Source organism: Argiope bruennichi, chromosome 6 (assembly GCF_947563725.1).
Source record: "Argiope bruennichi chromosome 6, qqArgBrue1.1, whole genome shotgun sequence".
NCBI lineage: Eukaryota > Metazoa > Arthropoda > Arachnida > Araneae > Araneidae > Argiope > Argiope bruennichi.
In genome coordinates, this window is record NC_079156.1 from 96,926,354 (window position 1) to 96,949,534 (window position 23,181).

Below are 23,181 nucleotides of genomic sequence, written 5' to 3' on the forward strand. Positions count from 1 at the left end.
TTGCACCCTTGAAGTCCAAATTTTTCCACCTGATGGCACTGTGTGCCTCATGTGTTTGTTTATATTGAGTTAGTCTCTATCTGTATACTGTTATGTCTAGTTATGTTGCTTTTGTCTTTGTGCACTTTGTTGTATAAATGTGCATGGTGTTTCTGAAATAAAATGTGAAAAATCCACTTTTTGCCTCCAATTTCTTTATGACGTGCAAGAGCTTTGTGTGAATGATCTATTTGCTAATTGAAATAGGAATCTGAATTTGAATAGAAGTCTGATAAAAAGTTTTATGAAATAAGGAAGAAAAAAAATATGTTCAGGCTTGTTTTCTCGTCTTCCTATTATTTGAATAGCTATATTCGGATGCGATTCCAAGAAATTAAAAATTTACCCTCGTTAATGTGTGATAGAAGAATTAGAATATTTTACGAGATTCTTCTACTCGGATGCACTGATTATGATAATAAAATGGTAGTTTGCAAAGCTGATGGGTATTCTCAAATGATGTTGAATAAACTTTGAACAAAATGTGAAGCAGAAGCTAAAGAAAAATTAGAACAAATAATTTTCAATTCCAAAATGAATGCATGAGTATAAAATGAGCATGACTACATTATTAATAACTACTGATATTCATTGAAAAGGAAAAGCTCATTTTTCATCCTACTATGGGAAATGGCAATTGGTGAGAAAATGTTTTCTTTGCAATAATTAGCTTTCTTTATTCAAGCCATTGAAAATGAATATGTGATTATCTGGAATATTACCTTAATCCTCTAACTACATAATTTTTTTAAATCGCTATTTAGATGCGATGTTTGCAAATAAGTTAAAATATTTTTAAAACAAAGTGAACTGATACTATATGTAACATGATAATATTATGATATAATAAATAATCACTAAATTGTGAAAAAAGCTGGATGCAATGGAAAATGGACAGATTGCCAATCCGTGGAAATTGCAGGATAAGCAGCTGGAGGGTTAAGCTAAACTTTTACATCTTTTTTGTTAGAGATAATGTGAACTTAATATGGGCTACCCTTTAAGTCCCTTTTGGCACTCGCCTGAATGAATACTTGAATTATTTTTAAATTCATAATAATATATATATATATTTATGAAGTTAATTATGTTTTAGAAAAATTCTCTATACTGAAAATAAGTTACAAATCAATTTTTTTTTTTTTTTTTTTTAATTAAGAATTGATAGTGTCATAGAATTTTGTGTTTCAGAAGATAGTTTATACTACAAAGAGAATAAAAATTTGAAAAGTTTTCAACCATATTTAATAATAAACATCTTACTTCATATTAGAATATAAACAAACTTTTATAAAAATTATGAAATAATTACTATTATACTATCATTTTTATGTTATATTAGATAATCTCATATTTGCTCCAGAGAATTTGATAATTACTTACATAAATTTAAAACAAATGAAAATTATTAGTTTTTTGATGAACTGATTCTATTTGAGATTTTTTAAGTGATTCCCCCTTCCCTTCTCTTCTTATTTATTTGCAATTTTAATAATTATTTGCAATTGTTCGATATACGAATAATTATTCAGTTTCTCCATTTTATTTGTGTTGTCTTTGTTTACATATGTCAGGAATATCAGATATTTTCAAGATTCTGAATATTTGATTATAATTTTGAGCTTAGTGAATTGTTTTTTAAATTTGTTTTCAAAAATTAAATGTGCCAATGTAAGAAACTTGAATCAACTTAACAATTAAATGTAATAATAAATATACAAAATGAACTCTTTCTTCATTAATCTGTTATTTTGGCAACCATTGTAAACAAAGACCTTTGACCGGAAGCGTTCTGAGGGACACACAGTACAAGGGTTACTATTCTTAAATGATCAAGTAAAGTATTATATTTATGGATGGTGAACAAATCTCATAGCCATCCTACATTTTCTTGGAAGTTTCTCACAAGATCCAGGATGTTTAAAAGTGCCTAGAAGTTTGTTTTTGTAAATTGATTTAGATCGATAATCTTTTGAATGTGCATACTATAAGTCTCTTATGGATTATTGGAATATCCACTTTATCAAATACAACCATCAACTTCTATCAAAAGAAGTTTTCATGAAGTAGTAAGTTCTTTATATTTGTTTCAAGGGTAGCTAAAATAAGCTTTAAGCTTGTTTGTGTTTATCAGGAATAGCAACAGATATTTTGTCTTCTGTACAGACATTATTAACGGTTTTTACTATCATGTTTGTTCCTCAAATAGATATTACTCTGTTTCTCTTGACCAACTTATAGAGCTTAGCTGGATTCTTTTTTATCAATATCTTGTAAATATTATTTTATCTTTTTCTGTTTGGTTGAGCATACCGGCAATTTCAGCATTGTATTTGTTTTGGGTAATATTCATCAAGGATAGTTAATTGAATATTTACATACATTATTTTAATAAAACTATTTGTTATCACTGAGAGTTTTAATTAATGAATAGTTGTGTGAGCATTGTAAGGATATGACACCTACTAATAGGAATGTCATATTTAGCTCAATAATAGTTTTTTCAGACGCTACTTGAAATTTATTTTGATTATAGACTGAAAATTCTTAACCCTTTCAAAAAATTCAGATATTTTTTAATTTTTTTTTTTTTTTTTAAATTTGAGATTGGAAGTTAGTTTCAAATAAAGTTTAAATTTCCAGTGTTTCTTGATAGCATTCCATTTGCTGTCTCGAAATAAGTGAAATAAATTATGACTAACAGATTTAAATTCAAGAATGTCCTGTATAGGTCGCTTGAAGAATTATGAGTAATGCATCTATCACTCAAACTAATTTATATTCTAACATTTTAAATATCTAATAATGTCTAATCTTTTTTTATTATTGAATTGTCTGGAAATTTGAACTTAAACATTTAGATTGATATGAATGATGTTGGGATTTCAAAGATAGCTAAGAGGTCAAGACTACAATTGTATTTAATACATTAATATTTTATACTATATTTTGAAGCATAATTGTAGACATATATGATCATCACAATAACCTAATTGCATATTTTTAGAAATTTTTGCTCCAGAAATATGTAACATTAAATTAGTTACCCAAATTATAAAATCATTATTACATACTGGAATTTTGATAAACTTGTTCTGAAAAACATTTTACTGTAATTTTATATGAAGTTACAATCCACATATACCTTTAATTATTTCTATTTTTAAAAATAGTATTGTTTTCTTTTGCTACTTGTTTATAATGCTGTTTAAGGAATTGTTTTATATTTCAATAATTCTTTAAGTAAATTTCTGGATCAGATCTATATAAATTCTTGAATAAAATTTAGCAAAATGTATGATTTTAAAATGGATTTCTTGTACAAATGCAATAAAAATTCCTCACATCAAGCTGGAAGGAAAGGTAAATTCCTTATCTAAATTACTGCTTTCAAATTCCTTTCAATTCTTTAACAAAAACAATAAAATATTACATATTGAAGGAACCAGTGATATTTTTTTATTATTGCATAATTCAATATTTATTGTAAAATAAATTATATTGTAGCAACAAATATTTTAAAATTAATATTCAAATACAGACTTGTTACAAAATTTATATTATTATAAGCTGAAGTGTTAACTATATGGTGTTGATGAACTTTAGACTTAATTGCATGTCACTGGTGAGCATAATCAGTAGACTAATTTATATAGGACGATTAATCGTTATTATGTACTGTGTGCAAATACCCATACTACGGTTTAACTATAATGGTTGTCTTTTTTTTTTTTTTTTTTTGATACAGCAATAAAGCAGGCATTAAAGCAAAAGGCATTAAATTAATAAAAGCTTTGGAATAATGATTTTAATCGTAATATAAAATTATGCAAAAATATACAAAATTATGTAGAATATTTGTATAAGTTTTGCAAAATATAATTCAAATTTCAAACAATAATCTATTTTATGCTTAGGAAGATAACTGACATTTGGTTAGCAAATTGATTGATCACTATGCTCAATTTTATGATAAGTATATTTTTTGGATAGCAGAAATATGAATTAAATATTTTTGACAGTATTTAATCACATTTAAAGAAGTATTCTATCTGATGAAACAAGTATCTGACAAATTTCTAGTATATTCCTAATGATTAAAGAGATTCCATAATCTGTGAGTGATAATTCGATTTTATGCATAATGTTGTAAAGAAAATATTATTTTAGAAAATAATTAATTTTAAAAAGAGAAATGGCTGTACAGTTAAACTGCAGCATATGGTGCAAAATTGTAACTTTTTTTAAATAATTCATCAGATGTGCTAGTGATTCCTCTTAATTTCTTTTTTTATTAGTTAATTGGATGATAGATTTGGTAGATAGAATTGAATTTGGTAGATTAAGATAGTAAACTAAAACATGATTCTCCTGTTTTACAATAGAAGTAAACCAAACACACTTGCATTTTCAAGATAAAGATTATAATAAAATATATTTTTATTGAACTAAAACACGAGCAGCTTCTAAAAAATTTTTTAACTAATCATTTTTGCATAATGTTATCATAAAATCTTTCATATCCTTTATTTTATTTAATTAGCTTTATTCAAGCTCTTAATCTTTAATCCACATACATTTAAAAAATTTCAACGGATGGAAATGGGATAGAGGAAAAGTTTTATTTCATTTTTTTTTCAATTTGGCAACATAAATTGATGCTTAAAAATGGGGTTGAAAATGGTTTTTAACCCTAGCTTTTGAACAATTGCAGTTATCTAAAAATTTTAAATATAAAAGCTGTTTGTCTTCTGTCTTAATATCTGATTTGATTTATTTTTCTGTCTGCAATCTTAAGGAATTGGTAGAAAATAAAAATTCCAACCTCTCCCCCACCATTCCAGCCTCTTTAAGCTAGATGCCCCTCTCTTTTATGAACAAGATTTTTATTCTTATAGCTATTAAGTTAACAACATGAGCAAAGTATTCTATGTATGTATATATGTAATGATATTTTAACTCTAATTTCAATTTAATTAATTTTCAAGATTTTATCCTAATTTAGCCCATAGTAACTTCATTCTAAAATATTCTCTTATTTCGTGATCCAATTCCACTGTCTCTACTTAATTAATTCAAGAGAATGTTAAATTGTTGAATCAGCTAAAGCTAACTTAATCAGCTAAAAGCTTAACAATTTAATTAATTTTCAAGATTTTATCCTAATTTAGCCCATAGTAACTTCATTCTAAAATATTCTCTTATTTCGTGATCCAATTCCACTGTCTCTACTTAATTAATTCAAGAGAAACTTTGTTAAATTGTTGAATCAGCTAAAAACTAACTTTCCCACACTGCGCGTGAAGAGATAAAATACTGCTGATCAGGCAAATTCTTTTTTAAAATCTCCCTGTGTTTCCCCTGCCTTCTCCGCGCATATAACGAAAATCCGTATTGAAATCTCGTAATATATTAGTACTATGAAGAAATGTTTTCCCTATCAAAATCATAGGTTATATAAGACCAGGGATAAAATGTCCAAGAGCTCTTCCCTCATTCCTTTTCTGTGCCGTTCTGAATGCTCATCGCTTGTACATATGCTTGCTTCTTCAAAATGAAATAAAACGATGTCACAAAAATTAAAGGTATCTTCATTGTCTTCAAACTGCATCATGCTTCACAACAAATAATATTACATATATATAAATATATATATATATAATATTAATAAAGTTGGTTTTGGCTTCTGAGGATAAGAATCTGTGAAGATTTGATGAAATTTTCATGAAGTTGTGCCATGAGAATCATTGCAGTAGGTAGTCTTTTTATAAGGAATCTACCTAAACTTATTCTTTTGCAAAAATTTGTAATTGCTCAAATAAAATTATTCAATATGTAATATCGTACATATGTATACCTTCCAATGTTCATGAATCTTTTCTGGTAGAATTTGTTGTAGTGATGTGGATTAAAAAAATATCTAAACTTTTATTCTAAAGTTTTAATTACATACATGTTCTCTAGCAGTTCTAGTACTTAATGAAATGCCTTTTATCAATAGATATTCACATACCAAATATAATTAATTATAAAGAAATTGATATAATTGTTTTTTCTTAAATTTAAAGCTGTTTTAATTATGCAAAAAGTTAAGCAATTTTTATTGTTCATTTACTTACATTTTAAGCAACAATTAGGCATTTAAATTGTTAACAATACATTTATGATTGTAGTTAAGTAATATTGCAATCCAGTATTTATTATGGGAAGGGGGTAGGAATCTGACAAAGACTGATAGTTTAATTAGATGGAAAATCACCGTATTATCGTGTTTGTTGTTCTTATTTGATTATCTAATTGTAAAATCAAATTCAGCTCACTATATATTTTTCTCTTGAATTTTCATAATTGTATTTTTATTCTCTTGAAAAATAAAAGAATTATATTCTAAGGATATAAAGTATTTATTACTGATCTTAATTTTACTTTTATGTTTTTTTTTATTATAGAGTGGGTATAGTTTTATCATAAAAGATCAAGCAAGATTTGCCAAAGAATTGTTGCCACAATACTTCAAACATAATAACATGGCCAGTTTCATTCGTCAACTAAATATGTGTGAGTATTCTTTCTAATTTGGTTTTGTTAACACAAAATAATTCTTTTTAGTGAATTTTGCTTAACAATTTTTCAGTGCTGCTATAGGTTTCTTTCTCTCTCTCTTATATATAATACATAATTATATTTTCATTTATTTGGAAGAATTTAGAATGGATTAAATCATTATTATATATCTTTAAAAAGGTTTATTTCTAATATCTAGTTTTGGAGGGATAGATTTTTTTTTATGAGTTAAGAATTGCATTACAATTTACTCTTGACTATATTTGGCTTCTGTACTATCTAAATTAGATTTTTTTAAATTTCGTGATAAAATTAAAATAATTTTCTTAGCTTAAGTGTTAGACTTTCTCAAAAATAAATAACTGTAAATATCAGTCTTTTCGTTTTAGATATATTTTTTTTATATATTATAATTTATTAAAAGTTTTGCTTATTTAAAAAAAATATATGTATAATAATACTGTATAATATAAAGGAAGTTTCTTTCAGTTAAATTTTTAACATTCAAATTTTGTTGTAACAATGTACACAATATTTTTCTTATTGGACTTCATTTTTTCCATAATACATTTTTAAAATGTACAATACAGTAGATAACAAAAATTTATTTAAAAAAAAAACTGGCTTGTATTAAAAAAATAAAAAAGATATGAAAATAGGGTTTTCAAGGGAATAAAATTATTAAAGGGAATAAAAGTATTTTTAACTATGGGGAAGGGTGAAAATTTCCAGAACTCAAATCTTTCATCCTTTTCTTGTTATCAGATTTGCATTTCTCTTATATTAAGTTAGATAATTGGAATATATTATCATTTTTTTTTCTTTACTCTATTGTATTTTGTAAAATACCTATGACATTAGTACTACTTTTTATGCAGATGGCTTTAAAAAAGTGATGAATTATGAAAAAACCGGATTGCGAAATGAAAATAATGAAATGGAGTTTCAGCATGGATTTTTTATAAAAGAGAGAAGTGAACTTTTGGAACTTATTAAAAGGAAGGTATGAACATTGCCTTTTCTAAAAAATAAGAGACATTTGAAATTTTATGTATAGAGTTAGTTGCCAAACAACCAGTGATATTGAATGGGTTCAAATCAATGGATTTTATTTAATACATTACTGATCTGTCAATGATTTAGTACTGACCCATCTTAAAAAGCAAGTTTATGTACAATTTATTCAAAGACTAGGTGTTGTATCAAGATAATATCCATGTATTTTAATGATTCAAATTCATCTCTGAAGAATTAAGCATCAATTCAAAGAAATATTTTCCCTTATTTTAATTTAAAAGTGTTTTTAGAATTTAATTTCTATATGTTCTTGCATGTGGCAGGAAGTGAAATGAACCCATTTAATTTGTGATAATGTTCGTTAATACTACAATGATAAAAATTAAGTGTAGTTAAGACGATTGTCATAAAGTTAAAGTAAATGAGATGAAAATAATTAGAATCAGTAAAATTATTAACAAAAAAAAATTTAATAATTAAATTATTTACTGAACAGAGCAAAGTTTTAAAGTTGAATGAAGATCAATTTTAATCATCGCAAGTAGGGAGATTTGAAATTTGTTAAATATATTGAACATCTAACAAAAAAAGGAATCAATCGTAATAAAGTTTTTTTTAATGTGGATATTTTTTTAATTAAAAATACACCTTTTATTCTTTTTTTATTCAATTCAATAGTTTTTGTTACTGATTGAGGTATTGATAATATAAGTTATAATATGATTAGATTTTTTGAGATACTTAAATTGAAACATCACTGATTGTGAACAAATAAATGAAAATATTAATAATTTGATTTTAAAAATAATTCTACAAAACTTAATAGAAAATTTGCAAAATAATGAAGAAAATAAATTAAAAGATAATGGAAGGAAAAATAACATTTATTTATAGTTATTTGGTTAATAAAAATTTGTGTTAACATTCATTTTGTATCAATTATTATAAATCTTCAGACCATTTTTGTTGATATAAATTTTGTGAATGAGAAATTAGTTCTCCGAGTTCTTAAAATGGTTTCATTTTATTTGTCTTTGTATCAATTCTTGTTCATTTACTAATTTTGGAAATAGTAAGGAAATCCTTTGACCGTCTTAAACATTTCGAAGAAATGTCATTAGATATGAGGTTCTATTTATTTCCTTTTATCTTTTTATGTTCTTTTCGCTTGTAATCTTTGTAAATGCTCTTTCACAGATCCCTCCCAAAAAGAGGTGATGTTTTCATTTAAAAATAAGTTGGACTCGGATTATTTGTGAACTGAGAAAGTGAAAATTTGCAAATAACTCGTAATATTGTGAGGAAAAGATTCTGATTCACACAAAAGTTTAGAACAATTTTTATTTACTGTAAGGGGCCTAAACATTAAATTATTACGAATAAATAGAAGATTTCTGTTTGTAAAATTTTATAATTTGCTGTTTTTTTTTTTGTTTTTTTTTTTGTTTTTTTTACAAAATAATTATTTTTATGTTAACCTTTATTTTATTTATTACTGATTTTTTTATAACATTTTGAAATTAACAAGGTTGATTATTTCGGCCGTGTTTAATGATATTATATAAAATATTCTTTGTGTTACTCCTGAAAGCTTTTCTGCCATTTGAATAAGCAATCAATATGCATTTTTGAGTTAAAATAAAGTAATACAGTCAGAAATGACTCAACACTCACAGGGGGGGGGATGAATGAAAAAATATCTAAAAGGGCGGTAATCAAGGTCAAAGATTGATGAAGAATTCGGGAATTGTGTTCATTCTTCTGCATCTAACCCTTAGCGTGGTAGAATCATCAAAAAGTAGTTATCTTTAAAATACTGAAATGAACAGTAGTATTAAGACAGAAAAACAAAACAAAATTATGAGAAAGTAAACATATTGCGTTGTATTTCATTTTTTATTATGTGCCATCACCACCCCTATTCAATTTTGTTTGAAGCAATTTGTTTAGATACCATATCCCATTTCTCTTTTTACTTTAGGCCTGTTTGAATTTTTTTTGTTGAATTTCTTTTCTTTTTAGAGCTGGTGTGCATTAAGTCAGGTTATGGCTTTAATATTCTAATATTTGATCCATTTTAAGTTGCTGAGTGCTAATATAAATATTATTCACATTCCACGATCTTGACTGATTTTTCAGTTTAATTAAATTAATATTGTTTTAGGTAATAAGTTGTCTTTCTTTCTGTAGAATCTCTTGTTTTCTAATAAATAGATTTGATTCCATTTTGATCAGGAAATGTACCTGCATAAAATATTTCCTCTGATTTTTTTTAAACTTTTAATTACTGATAATACTTAAAAGTACATTAATAGTGTGATTGAAATCTTCTTAATATGATTCTTTGTTTGACAGTATACAAAAGAATGAGAAGAGCGTACTATTGACTGTAATCAATAGATATCATCTAAAGACAGAAATTAAAAAACCTTTCATTTTTAATGAAGATATTTTAAATGCTTAAAAATTTCTCTTTTTTATATTTATATTTTCCAAAAATTAACTAATGATGCAAAAATAAAATTGAAAAATTGAGTATAAAGCATTATATAAACTTGTATCTCTAACACTTATGTGCTATTTCTATATATGGGGTAGTTAGTTCCTCCTTTAAAGATGACATATATCATTATCTAATCAATTTTTTAAAAGTAATTAGGCCGATTTCTTAATTAATTCAGGCAACTTCAAAACTATTAATCAAATGTTGATGTATGGTATGGTGTTAAAATTAATGCAGTTTTTCTTTTAGAGTTGTAACATATTTGTGAAGCAAATACATTTCATTCAACTTCTGCTTCACTTTACATTATTTGTTGGTTGTAATCTGCTTCTATCTTTTCATTATGATTCAACTGAAGTTCTTTAGATATCACTTCTTACATTTGGGTATTTATGCTTCTCTAAAGTTTTGAAAAGTTCCTGCAGGCACTATAATAAATGAATATAGATATTAAAGGGGAAAGTGAATGTTTTATCATAACATTTCATATTACCTTAAATTATATTATTTAATTAAGGAAATGGTTAAAAAAAATATTGACTTTTATATTATGATGAGATTGGATTTTTCAAATATTTATGATATCAATCAATTTGATATATTTTGAAGTTTGCAAAGAGGAAGTCTACTTCAAGCTAATATAAAATCTTTACTATATCCTGAACTGATGTAATAAACATAAAAAAATAATATAAAACAATGCATTAATGTATGAATTCTACAGTGAATGTATAGATTTATATAACAAATTAATGTCAAAAATTCATCTTTGTATAAAATATTGATTGTTTTGTATGGATTTTTATGAAATTAAAATACTCCAAAGTTTTAGAAATTTAAATAAGTTTCACTTAAGTTCTATCAATGTATTTCTTCTAGTAAATTGCTTAAAAGTCCTTTTACTTCCCTCCCCCCCTCCTGCTAATTAATTTAGCCTGCTTTTTTTGTATGAGTGTTTTTATTTTATAAAGTCTGTTAATATTAAAATTGTGTTGGTTTTTTTAAACATTTAATGTAATTTTATTGATTTTTTTTTTTTAAATGAGCTGTTTATGGCATTGCACTCTTAATTCAGTTTAATAGTATACTTACCAATTAAAATAAAACTAAATGAGCATGTTTCTGCATACCAAATCTTAATTTCGAATAATTTATTTGTGGAACTGTAGTTTTTATTACCAAGGGAAAAAATTAAAAAAATTGCTCAAATTATATATCAGAAGACAATACTGGATTCTTTGGTGTAAAATGCGGAAAAAGCTCATTAGATTAGATTTTTTCCCTCACTAAAACAGCCGACATATTTAAACCTCAATGCCAGTTTCGTGCAAGACGATCAGAATGATTTAAGTGGCAAATAAAATTTATAAAATTAGTCTATCTGTTGAGGCTAAAAGTTTTAATACCAAGGTTTTATTTAGCTATGCCTCTAAAAGAGCAGGCAACCATTAATGCCACATTTAAGTGACATGAGCTTTCATATGAAATAAAAGGTAGTAAAATAATGCAGTGAAGAAAAAAGGTTTGTGTATAGCAAAAAATTTTATTGTTTTTTATTAATTGAAGTTGAATTACCACCACTTCAATTTCATGAGAGCTTATAGAAAAGTAGAGAGAATACATAGATGAATGAACTGAATGGCATAAGGCTTCTAATAATATGAGTTACATGACTATGTATATTTGAAGCTTAAAAATATTTGACTGAAGAAGTTATTAAGAGAACATTATATATTTAATTGAAAATTTTAGCATGCATTTATCCCATCGAATCAGCTGGTTGCCAAAGGCAGTTAATATGAAACCAGACCAGCAGTAATTGTCTGTGGGATTATTCATATATAGATTGCAAATGTAATAAAAGATCAAAGATAGGAAAAATAAATTATTTCGGGATTAGAAATTAATGGGGCATAAAATTGTTAGCATATTAATATTTTGCAAATTATTTCTTACGAGGTTTCCCCTTGATTTATTGTGTAAATAGAAAGATATTAGTACTGTGATTCTGGCATTATTAGATTTATTTGCTTCAGTATTTCATTAAATTTCTTTAATTTATTTTCAGATTTCAAATCCTAAAGTACCTGATCCTCCCTCAAAAACGAATGCAAAGGATATTTTAATAGATTTAACTTCTATTCGTGAGAAACAAGAAAATATGGATAGTATGCTTTTAAAAATGAAACAAGAAAATGAACTCCTCTGGAGGGAGTTGACAACTATGAGACAGAAGCATAAAGCTCAAGAACAAATTATTCAGAAAGTAAGTTCTGCAATGCAAAATTGTATCTTTAAATGTGGTGCATTTTAAATTTAGCATTTTGATGTTTCACTCTAATAGTTTGTAATCATAAACTCTTACTGCCTATGATCCTATGACATGATATTTGAAAACTATATTCAAAGCAAAATTTTTATCTACTAATATTTTTCAAAATTTAATTGTTTAAGCTTTGCGTTTTGAAGTGTAAAATTTTCTTAAATGTGCTTCTAAATTGAAAGTTAAAAAGTTTAGATTAAGATTTAAAAGCATATATATTTGAATAAAATACGGATAATTGCAATTACAAGTGGAAATTCAGTATTAGATTGGTCATAGCTAAATTCCAGCATATAATTTTATAAAATGGCAAGTTTTAAATATCTCAATATCTAATTTTTTAAAGTAATTCAAAGTCATTTAATCTTTATATATCATGAGAAATATCTCATGGCATATAAAGATTAACTGACTTTGAAAAATAAAAAGAATCCAGAAAATATAATGCATCATACTATTTTGGTGTTGATCTTATTTTTTAAATAACTTATGTTAACGACCGTTTATTTAAAACAATTTTTTTAATTACCTTTTCAAAATTTAAGATTTTTCTTAAATATATCTAGATTCTATGTCTTCTTTAATCTAATTTTTATTTCAGGGAAACTAGATTAAATTCTATTTTCTTATCATATACTTCATCATGCTACTTTTATTTTTTTAGATCTAATCCAGAACTGTCTCTTGGCATTGGCATAGCGTGGATTGTATAAATGGCATCATTTGGAATTTCTGATAATTTGGTCTAGAATTCTTGTAGCTTTTGGGTAAACTGGGGATGAAAAGAGAATTGTCTTTATTTTTGATATTTTTTTCCCCCTTTCAATAAAAGATTTAACATTTTAAATAGCAAAATTTTTGGAAGCACAGGGTGAGTCAAAATCAAACATAAGCAGCTCTTAATTGAAAATAGCATGTTAAATTTTCTTAGAAATGGATCTTTCAAATACATTTTGCATTGAACATTTTTTAAATTTATAAATCAAATTTTTTAAATCATGTCATGGGATAATATTTAATTTTTTTGTATATACATAATTGCTATTTCAAGAGCTGTGATATTATTATAAGTTGGTGTTGTAGATTTGTGTGTGATCTGAATTATTTTGAAAGCTGCATGGCAAAGCTGGGACATTTTTAATAGTTCTTGCTACAACCCAGTGCCCATGATGATAACTGTGCAATAGTATTGCTTACAATTAATTATTAAAACTTGAAACTTAAGCTAAGAATTGAAAAATTTTTGCCTATATGTGTGCACGTTTGCACATAAGATTAACCTAATCTGCCAAATGAAAATGTGTCATGAAGAGCCCATGTAGATCATTGAACACTACAACAACTTCTCCTGTTTTTTTTTTCATTTGCTAGTTATGGCAGATAAAATGAACATGCTATCAATCATGAGGGAAAAAAATTCTAATTTATAAAATTGCTGGCAAATTTAAATCTATAAATACTAATAAATTTTATATGTCGTCCAAAAAGTGGGTATTTTTTTCCCACATTAAAGTTTAAAAAAATTTTAAATTTTGTTAATTTTGCATTTATTTTGTGATTTTATGAAATATGATCATTTTCTTTAAGTGAGGGAAAATATTTTTGAGAAATATGCAATAGCTTCAGAGATCTTCGAAAATTCCTGATTAATTTAATATTGGAAATGTCATTTTTCAAAACCCTGTAACTTTAGAAATTATCATCTGAAGTTTCACATTGTAAGGGCAATTTCATAACAGCAAATCAATTAAAAAAAAGATTGGAAGAATTTGAGATAGTAGGTAATTATGTTAATTTGTTTGGTTAATGAATTTGTTAATTAGAACAAGCATTTCTCTCAGACCATTTCTATTGATCCCATTTTTATAATAATAATTCTTTTCATTCAAGACTATATATCCAATTATATTACATTAAAGAGCAGCAATCTTTAAAAATGAATCCACTTAAAAATTTTTTCATTGAAATGAAAAATTTCAATGCTTTTTTGAAAATAAATCTTGGTTATAAGTGCAACCAAATTTCAAGGAATTCAGTAAAAGCACACTCACTACTACTCAATCTTCAAGAAAATCAGTCTTGTCTTCATGCTCTCATCTTTATAGTGGAAGAAAATTCCTGGATAAATAATTATAGTAAAAATGAATTTTTTTTCAAAGCATAAGTATTTTTGTAAAAGATACTTGATATATTTTTAAAAATAATTAAAAATAGGGTGAAAGCTTGTATGAAGATTAAATTAATATCTTTAGAAAAATAATTTTATAAATTTTAAAATGTGAAAATTATCTTTGTGCTGTAATAATTCTGAATGCTTTGGTGAAAAGCATCAACATTTAGCATAATTTTTAATTAAAATTTCAAAATAAATAAATAAATCTCTTCAAAGTATTTCCATCCTCCCAAGTATATTTGTGCTAAATTTGTAGCTCTAGATTTAACAGTCTGTCAGGTAGAAAGCCAACACACACATATACAGTCACCTTTATTGTTAGCAAATTGCCGTCTTAAATACAAATGTTTGCAAACAATTCAAATGATTTTTTTTATTTATTTATTTATTTGAATTGTAAATATCACAAATACCCAAGGTGTATTATCTGATTACTTTGGCTTTATTTTTTCTATTGAGATATTAAGAATTTTTTTATGAATGTTCATAACCTTAATATTGAAATCCACAGAAATAGAATATTTATGAGTAGTGCAAAATTATCTTTTGATAAAGAGATTAGATTTATTACAAAGAAAATAAAATTAGTAATATGAATATTAAATCAACAATTATTTGCATGTGATTACGCCAGATCAATGATCTTTTATTGCAGTTTTTCGCTGCTTTACTTTTATGATTCTTGTCGCCTTCTTTAAGCTTTTTAGTTTGGATTCTTGATTGCACCTTTGTTTTTGGCACACCCTGTATATTCCAAATATATACATTTTGTTTCTAAATTAAAAGTAGGTATAGAACAAGATTATTTTTGAGACTTTCTTTCTTGTCCAAAACTTTTTTCCTTCATTTTGTTTTTCTGTCTTTAACAAAGAATTAAAACATTTATATTCTTTTGAAACAACATGTTTGGAATTTGCTTTTTCTTTAAATTTCTTTCAAATCATCAACAAGGTAGAATTTGTAATTATAATTTGGAAAAGGTAAAACATTTTTATCAGCTTAAATAAAGCAAAATAATAATATATATATTTATTTGTAGGTTATTCAATTCTTGGTATCGATTGTGCAGAGGAGTGGGAATCAGAATATGGGTGTTGGTGTGCAGAGAAAAATTACAAGAATGATTCATGACAGCCCTAAAACAACTTCATCGCAAGTTTCCAGAACCATTGATGTTTTACGAAATAAAAATTCAGAATGTATAATTGTAAGTTTTCTTTTTCATTGTATATGATCTTTTTTTTTAATTATTTTTTAATGTTTGTTCTGGCATTATTGGAAATTGCCAGCTTCTGAATTAGAGAATTGTAACTTCAAGACCTAATCAGTTGAAAATTTTTCATATATGTGAGCCTGATTCATTTTAGGGTAATTATTAGTAGTTGTGACAGCATCTGCAATGTTGTCCTAGGAAGTTACAACTTTTAATGCTCTACTGTTCAGTGATGCATATTTGTTCTTTTATAAATTTAATTGGTGCAATTATATGTAACTTATTCTATTTTAGAATATGCTTAATTATTTTTAATTTTGAAAAATACAATCCAAGCTTTGGTCTAGCAACAGAAAGTATCAGAATGAAAAATTAATTCATTCTGTTACATATTGGTATATTACAATTTTTAAATGAAAATACTATTATTGATATTCTTCAAAGTGTATTTTTTTTCTCCCTTTGAAACTATCCTACTTCAATTGGGGGGGGGGAGAGCTATATTTTTAGTTGAGATTTCTTAAACAGACATAAATTCAAATAAAATTTCATATGTTTCATTCTTTAAGGAGTGTTTCTCCTGGAGAGTGACTTTACTGGTGTTTATTGAGAACAAATTTATTTTTGGAGAAGATGAAGTTCCTGTGTTTTTTTAAAATGGTGAATTATACTGAGTGATCATTAGGAATAGCATTTTATTGTTGCGATTTCAATTTAGCTCAGGTTTCAAGAAATTTCATTAAGTGGTTGAGGTCGATACTTTAATTTTCAGATTCAAGAATTTGTGTACTTGTATAGTCACGGAAAAAGAGGAGCCATCCAGCTTTATTCTAGCATATTCATTTTACAATCATAAGAAAGTCATCATTCGAAGGGACTTAATGTATCCTTAATGATTTTTTTAATTAGAAATTTTACATGGGGACATCTATATAGAAGAACAAACTTCAATCTTTTCAATGGCATCAGCCATTTTTCTCATAAAATTTTAAAACTATGTCAAAAATTATTCACTGAAACCAAATTACATTAGTCTAGGCCTATTCATTTAGAATTTATACGACTAACAAAATTTTGATTTTTCTAATGTTAAAATTTGAACTTTTATTCATATCTTGAAAAGTAACGTTGTTGTTGGCCTAAACTCTTTTTGCTATGAATATATAAGGTATTTTACATATTTTGCACTCATTTCTTATTAAAATGTAATTTTAATGTTCGAAAATAAATTTTAAAATTGTACTTTGAAATTTTTAAAATGGCAACACTCTCAATTAATTTTCTCTCTCTCTGTGTGTGTGTATATATATATATATCAGTAAGCTAGTTTTAATACTCAAATTAAGATTTCTTTTTAAAAATAAAAATATATTTGATATTTCTCAAAATCAAATATATTTATTAAATATATTCGATTTTATTGTACTCAAACAACAAAACCTTCTATTTTGGTGCTTTCAGCAAAGTTCAGGTGCAATTAAAAAATTGTCCCAAATATTTTCATTCTAAATATAAATTATCATGAATGAAATAACAATAAATTTTAATATTAATACTGTAACTTTGCAGATATTTCTAACGTGTCATAAAAATATAAAATATTGTTATTGAACGTAAAGAGAATATCTAGATTTTACGTGCCTACATATGGAAAGAGCCCCTTAAAATAAGATGTCAAATATTTCCCAATGTAATCAATGATATAATCCAAAATTTGTATTTTGGGTATTTTTTCATGTGAAATACATTGATGATATTAAAATTTGAATATGAAAAATTTAGATAAAGCATTTTATAGTATCCCTTACAATTTTTAGAATGTTACCATGAGTTTTCACATATTAGAATCGATAGCAGAATAAAACTGGGTAGCACTTTTTTTTTTTTTTCTCTGTGACTTTACATAAGATATAACATAGATTTTACTGTTACATTACTTAGTCGTGTATTGTTGTAATAAAATATATCATGAAATAAATCTTCTACTTTATGTTGATTTTTTCTTAAATTTTTCTTATAAATTTGCATATTGCAATATGTAAGTCATATAAATTATTGGCAAAGTGTACCTTTTAATGATGGAAGTGTTTTTTCATTGTTATTTACTTTTACTTTAGAAGTGGAATTTTGAATTGATTGTTTCTAGTGCTACAACTTTTTTTTATGATTTAGTTTAAATTTGCTGAATTTCCATGAATAAATTTCCAGCAAAGCTCAAATGTATGTACAAAATCATGTCCTCATTTATTCTAAATAATGTTTCTTTATATGAATTAGTATGATAGCTCATAACACCATATAATTTTGGTTTCTATCGCATATTTTTTAATAGCATCCTAATCTTTTTTTCAAATATTTTTCTTACAGGTTCCAGAGCAGATTGTTAGTCCATTGGGACCTGTTATACATGAAGTAACAGATAATGATCATGATGAAGCAAATCATAGTCCTGTATCTGTTGTAAAATCGCCTGCTGTGATTCATGTTGCTGAATCTCCAGCTAATAAAAATGAAAGTGATGGTAACAGTAAACCTAGTTTTCCTCTTGTTTCAAAATCAAGTAAAACTGCTTCAACTGCAAATAATTTAAATGTACCTGTGCAGCAACTAGGAATTCTTGAAGCTTTACAGCAGAGGTAATTTTTTTTTTTTTTCTTCAAATGTGAATATCTAAGAATTGATTTTCTGCAGTAACTTATAACTTGATTAAAAAATTTAATTTCTGAAAATGTTAATAGGGTTTATAGAAATGTTTACTATAAAATTTTAATCTTTTTCAACTTTAAATCTTTTTTTCCTCCTTTTAAAGGATGTTCTATTTTTTTTTGTTTGTGAATTGGTAATTTATTTTCTATGTATTTTTTCCTTTAAGAATTTAGATACTAAAACATTTCTGGTGTTTTGGTGATATTCTCATGTTTGAAAAGAAGTGATTGTTGGCTTGAAACCCCACTCTATTGAAAAAGCTTGACTCTAAGTTACCTAGTCCTTTCAAACTGTTACAAATCGGACCTTTTCCTTTTGAAGTGATATAGCGATTTGGAGAAAAGTATATTGTCCTTGAGTGCTGATAAAAATTATAAGAATCAATTCAAAAGAACTTTGATTTAGCCTTAAAATAGGACATTTATCTAAATTAAATTGGACCCCCCCCCTTTCCCACTGTGGGATACATTAAAAAAAAAATCAAAATACTATTTTTTTTTTTTTTTTTTTTTTTTTTTTTGTCAATGGATAATGCTTGGGATTTGAAGACAAATGGAAATACACAATAAAAGGGAAAGAAAAGAATTTGTTTGATTTATGCATCCAATTAGAGTGATAAGGGGAAAAATCTAATATTTATGTATACACTAACTACCAATAAGTAATTGGACACTTGTGATAAAAGAGATTATTACAATTTATTCATATTCAATAGTTAGTAGAGCCTCCACCTGAAGCAGTTACAGACTTAAACGTCTGGGGTATGCTTTCCATAAGTGTTTGAATGATGGACAGTGGTATTTTCTTCTTCTCGACTTGGAGAAAATATGCAAATTATTTCACTGATTTTGGACAGTTGTTTCACCCCTTAATTCAACGATTGCACTCGTCCCTGAGATTTACTATAGGATTCAAGTTTGGAAAGTCCCGAAAGGATTGGCCATTTCTATGATATTCGACGATTATGCCTTTCTTGAAATCAAACAGCTCTGAATTTCATGGCATTTTGCATGTAACTGATGCCAACGATATTTAAGAACAGAATGTGTGACATAGATCAGGACCTTATACGTCCTCATTTGCATGGGTGTCTAATTACTTATTAATACAGAGAGTGTGTGTGTGTGTGTGTGTGTGTGTGTATATATATATATATATATATATATATATATATATATATAATATAACCATATTTCAGCCATTTATAATTTTCATGTAATTTCATTTTATATTTAGTGTTATGATTTATTTTCAGTTTTTTCCTTTTTTACATTGATTTCACTTAAGTAATTGATCAGTTATATATTTTAGAAAACACCATTTTACAAATCTTATTTTATTATTATTTTCTTTTTGAAGTAACAATATTTACTGTACATTGAGGTATTGCATGCAAAGGTATCAACATTTATTGGTGCAACATTATATATCTGTGTATCTTGTAAACTGCGACAAAACGTTCTGATAAGAAAACCAGTTCAATAATAAACTTGTATTTTGAAGTTACTTTATAAATATAAACATGTATGATTTTAAGAATTGGAGCTTTGATTTTTTTAAAATCATTTCACGATTATATTTTATTAATTAAAGTTATCATATATCTATATTAAAACATGTTAAATTTATTGTTAATGTTTTTATTTAAATTTTTTCGTAATTGTTTTAAAAAGTGTATTATTATTATTATTATTTTTACATTTTTGAAAATATTCTTAAAATTAATTTATTGTAGATCATTACCCCTAGCATCCCTTTGTATCTTAATCTAGACAGTTTTGAATTTTCATAGTATCAAACATCTCCACATTGTAATCTTGTAATTATATAATATTTAATGTAAAGTGAACATTACTATCTAATAAATGATTTTCTGTTGTAGATCTCCAGCAACAAATAAAGAGGAAACCAATCCAAGCGAATCAATATTAGGGATTCCTTTAGAATATATAACAGATCAAGAGAATGCTGAAGTGGCAAATGTCATATCAATACCAGAAGATGATACAGTGTGCAATGTCATATCAATACCTGAAGATGATAATATTGGAAATGTTATTTCAATCCCAGAAGGCAGTACCATCAGTGATATTATTCCCATCTCAAAACTGAGTAATGTTATCTCTATTCCTGATAAAGAAGCTATCAGCACCATCCCAACAACTCCATTGAGCAATGCTAATGACAGTATCTTTACAGGCTCAGAATTTTTTAATTCACCAGACATTGCTGCATTTAGTGAATTGCAACCTAGTACCTCAAACGAAAGTAGTTCTCAGGGTTTGCGATCGTCTCTTTCAAAAACTGACTTTGTTGATAGCCTTTTATCAGAATCATTGCAAACACCTAAAGTTATCACTTCTGATGATGATATGTGTAATTCTGCAAGAGAAACTAAGACTGAGATAATTAAGAAAGAAGAAATAGAGCCTTCAGCTACCAAGAATCCTACTCATGAGGAACATAATTATCAGATAACAACTACCGAGTCATCTTCAAATTTAGTGAAGTAAGATAGTTTGTTATGTTAAAATGCATTCTTGGGAATTTTTTATTACTGTATATTTCTCAATAGAATCCAATCTGGGAAAAGCATATTTATTCTTCAAATATTTACCAAAAATTCATTGAGTTGAATTTTTTTTTAGATAAATTGTTGCGAGATTACCCAATAGCCTGCTGTTATTAATCTGATTATTGGATAAATTGATCTAGTTAAATTATTATTAATCTGGTATCTGGAAAATAAAATGTTAGCTTATAGTTTTAATTCTAGTTAATCAAAACTAGCTCAACCCTCCTCCAATACTTACCTTATACCAATACTTAATACATACCTATTTCTGCCATAGCTGGTCAAATGACGGGACTTGTCAATGAAATGAATGATGTGTATTAGAAAGAAAATAAACAAATTAACTTCATTAGAATTAAACAAAACTGTATATTGTCAATTTCTATGTATTACAAACACAAATAAGAATTTTTAACTTTGCTTAACCTTTTTTTTTTTTTTTTTTTTTTTTGCACATATACAGGATGTTTCTATTGTACATTTTCTGCAAATATATTTTTCACATTTAGAAAAAAATTTGATGGTTTTATTTTTGTTATAATATCTTATTTGACATGTCTTACATTGATAAGAATCTCTAATAGATTTAGGCATAGATCGTTTTGTATTTGTTCTTTCTTTTGGTTGTTCACGGGCTTCTCGAAAATCGGCGGCAAGTTCCACTGCTAGCTGGAGAAAAAATCTTTTCTTGAGATATTTTCATCTATTGTTTATTTGTACAAAATCCAGGCATTTTGCCAGCTAAATCAATGTGCAACTAATTGAATACAATATGTTGAATACACATTACATCATAATTTCTGATCCAATAACCTTTTAAAGCAATAAATCTTTCTCCTGGTCAAATGTCCAATTATGGTAAATAATGGTATACAACAAGTATTACTCAAAATAAACAACACAAATATAAAATAGAATATTAACTGTATATAATTTTTAGAAAAAGTCATGAAGTCAAATGTTGAAAGCGATAAGAAGTTATGCACGCTTTCGATCCAAAAGTTCATTTGACCGGTTATGGTATGTTTAATGTTAATTTACAGTCTTGTGTATAATTTATTGAATCTATGCTAGTCTTATTAGTTGTGCCATTTTGTTTTTTGTTTGAAAGACGAGTTGGGTGATAAATTCTTATAGTAAATTCAAGCTACATTTGAGGAAAATTCTAAAACAGATGGCTGCTTGACATTTCTCTTCTCTCTCCTTACTCTTTCATAGCTTTGTCCAACACAAAAAACTACAATGATAAATCATTACAAAAATAATATAACTCAATTTTGCAAAAAAAAAAAAAAAAAAAAAAATCTTATTTATTTAAAATTAACTTTCTTAAATAATAGAAACTAGTAGCACTATATACTGGCATTGTTCAGAATTAGAATCCTTTCATGTGTAAAATTCTTAACATAAAAAAATATTTTTTATATAAAATATTATTGTTCAGAATTAAAATTGGAATATCAGTGAATCAAATGATTTTTCAAAACTGCTGATAACCAATTTTTACCATAAGTTATTTATATTTGTCATTAATCCTGTAAATTTTATTTGATAAAGGCTCACATATGAGAAAGGATTTTGAAATGGCTAATTATTTAAATATTCTCAAATTACTTGTTCTCATTATTTTGGCACTATTATATCCTGAAACTCCTACCGAACATCTATTTCGTTTGCTGGAAAAAACTTTACTGTTCCTATCTTCACTTGCGTTTGAGCAATTGATTTATGTTGACTTTTATCATTATTAATTTAAAATCAATAAAACATTGCCAACACATATTATTGATGTAAAATATTTTAAAACTTATATTATTATTTAAACTTATTTTTTTAAAAAAATAGTGGCAAGAGTGGTTCAAAGTTTTATTGTAGCTTGTTAGAGAAGCATCTATAATTGTCTGTGTTGATAAATAATAAAAAATAGTAACAGTTGGAGTTATAAATTAATAGCAACGAAAATGAGAAGAACACAGAAAAGAAATGTGATATTTTTGAAATGGTAAAATTTTGAATTTTAAGATGGTGTTAAAATTCTTTTTTTCTAGAATTAATTTCCTTCTAAGTT

At 26.1% G+C, this 23,181-nt stretch overlaps 1 protein-coding gene across 2 annotated transcripts in view; it reads left to right on the top strand.

The window, feature by feature from the left end:
- LOC129971501 (heat shock factor protein 3-like) overlaps nucleotides 1-23,181 on the top strand; it is a 37,752-nt gene that overhangs the window by 3,863 nt on the left and 10,708 nt on the right. For both annotated transcript variants that reach the window (XM_056085328.1, XM_056085329.1), the window contains exons 2-7: nucleotides 6,489-6,597; nucleotides 7,482-7,606; nucleotides 12,192-12,389; nucleotides 15,659-15,826; nucleotides 18,200-18,468; nucleotides 20,421-21,047. In XM_056085328.1, the coding sequence (XP_055941303.1) occupies nucleotides 6,489-6,597; nucleotides 7,482-7,606; nucleotides 12,192-12,389; nucleotides 15,659-15,826; nucleotides 18,200-18,468; nucleotides 20,421-21,047 (1,496 nt within the window). The remainder of the gene's footprint in view (nucleotides 1-6,488; nucleotides 6,598-7,481; nucleotides 7,607-12,191; nucleotides 12,390-15,658; nucleotides 15,827-18,199; nucleotides 18,469-20,420; nucleotides 21,048-23,181) is intronic.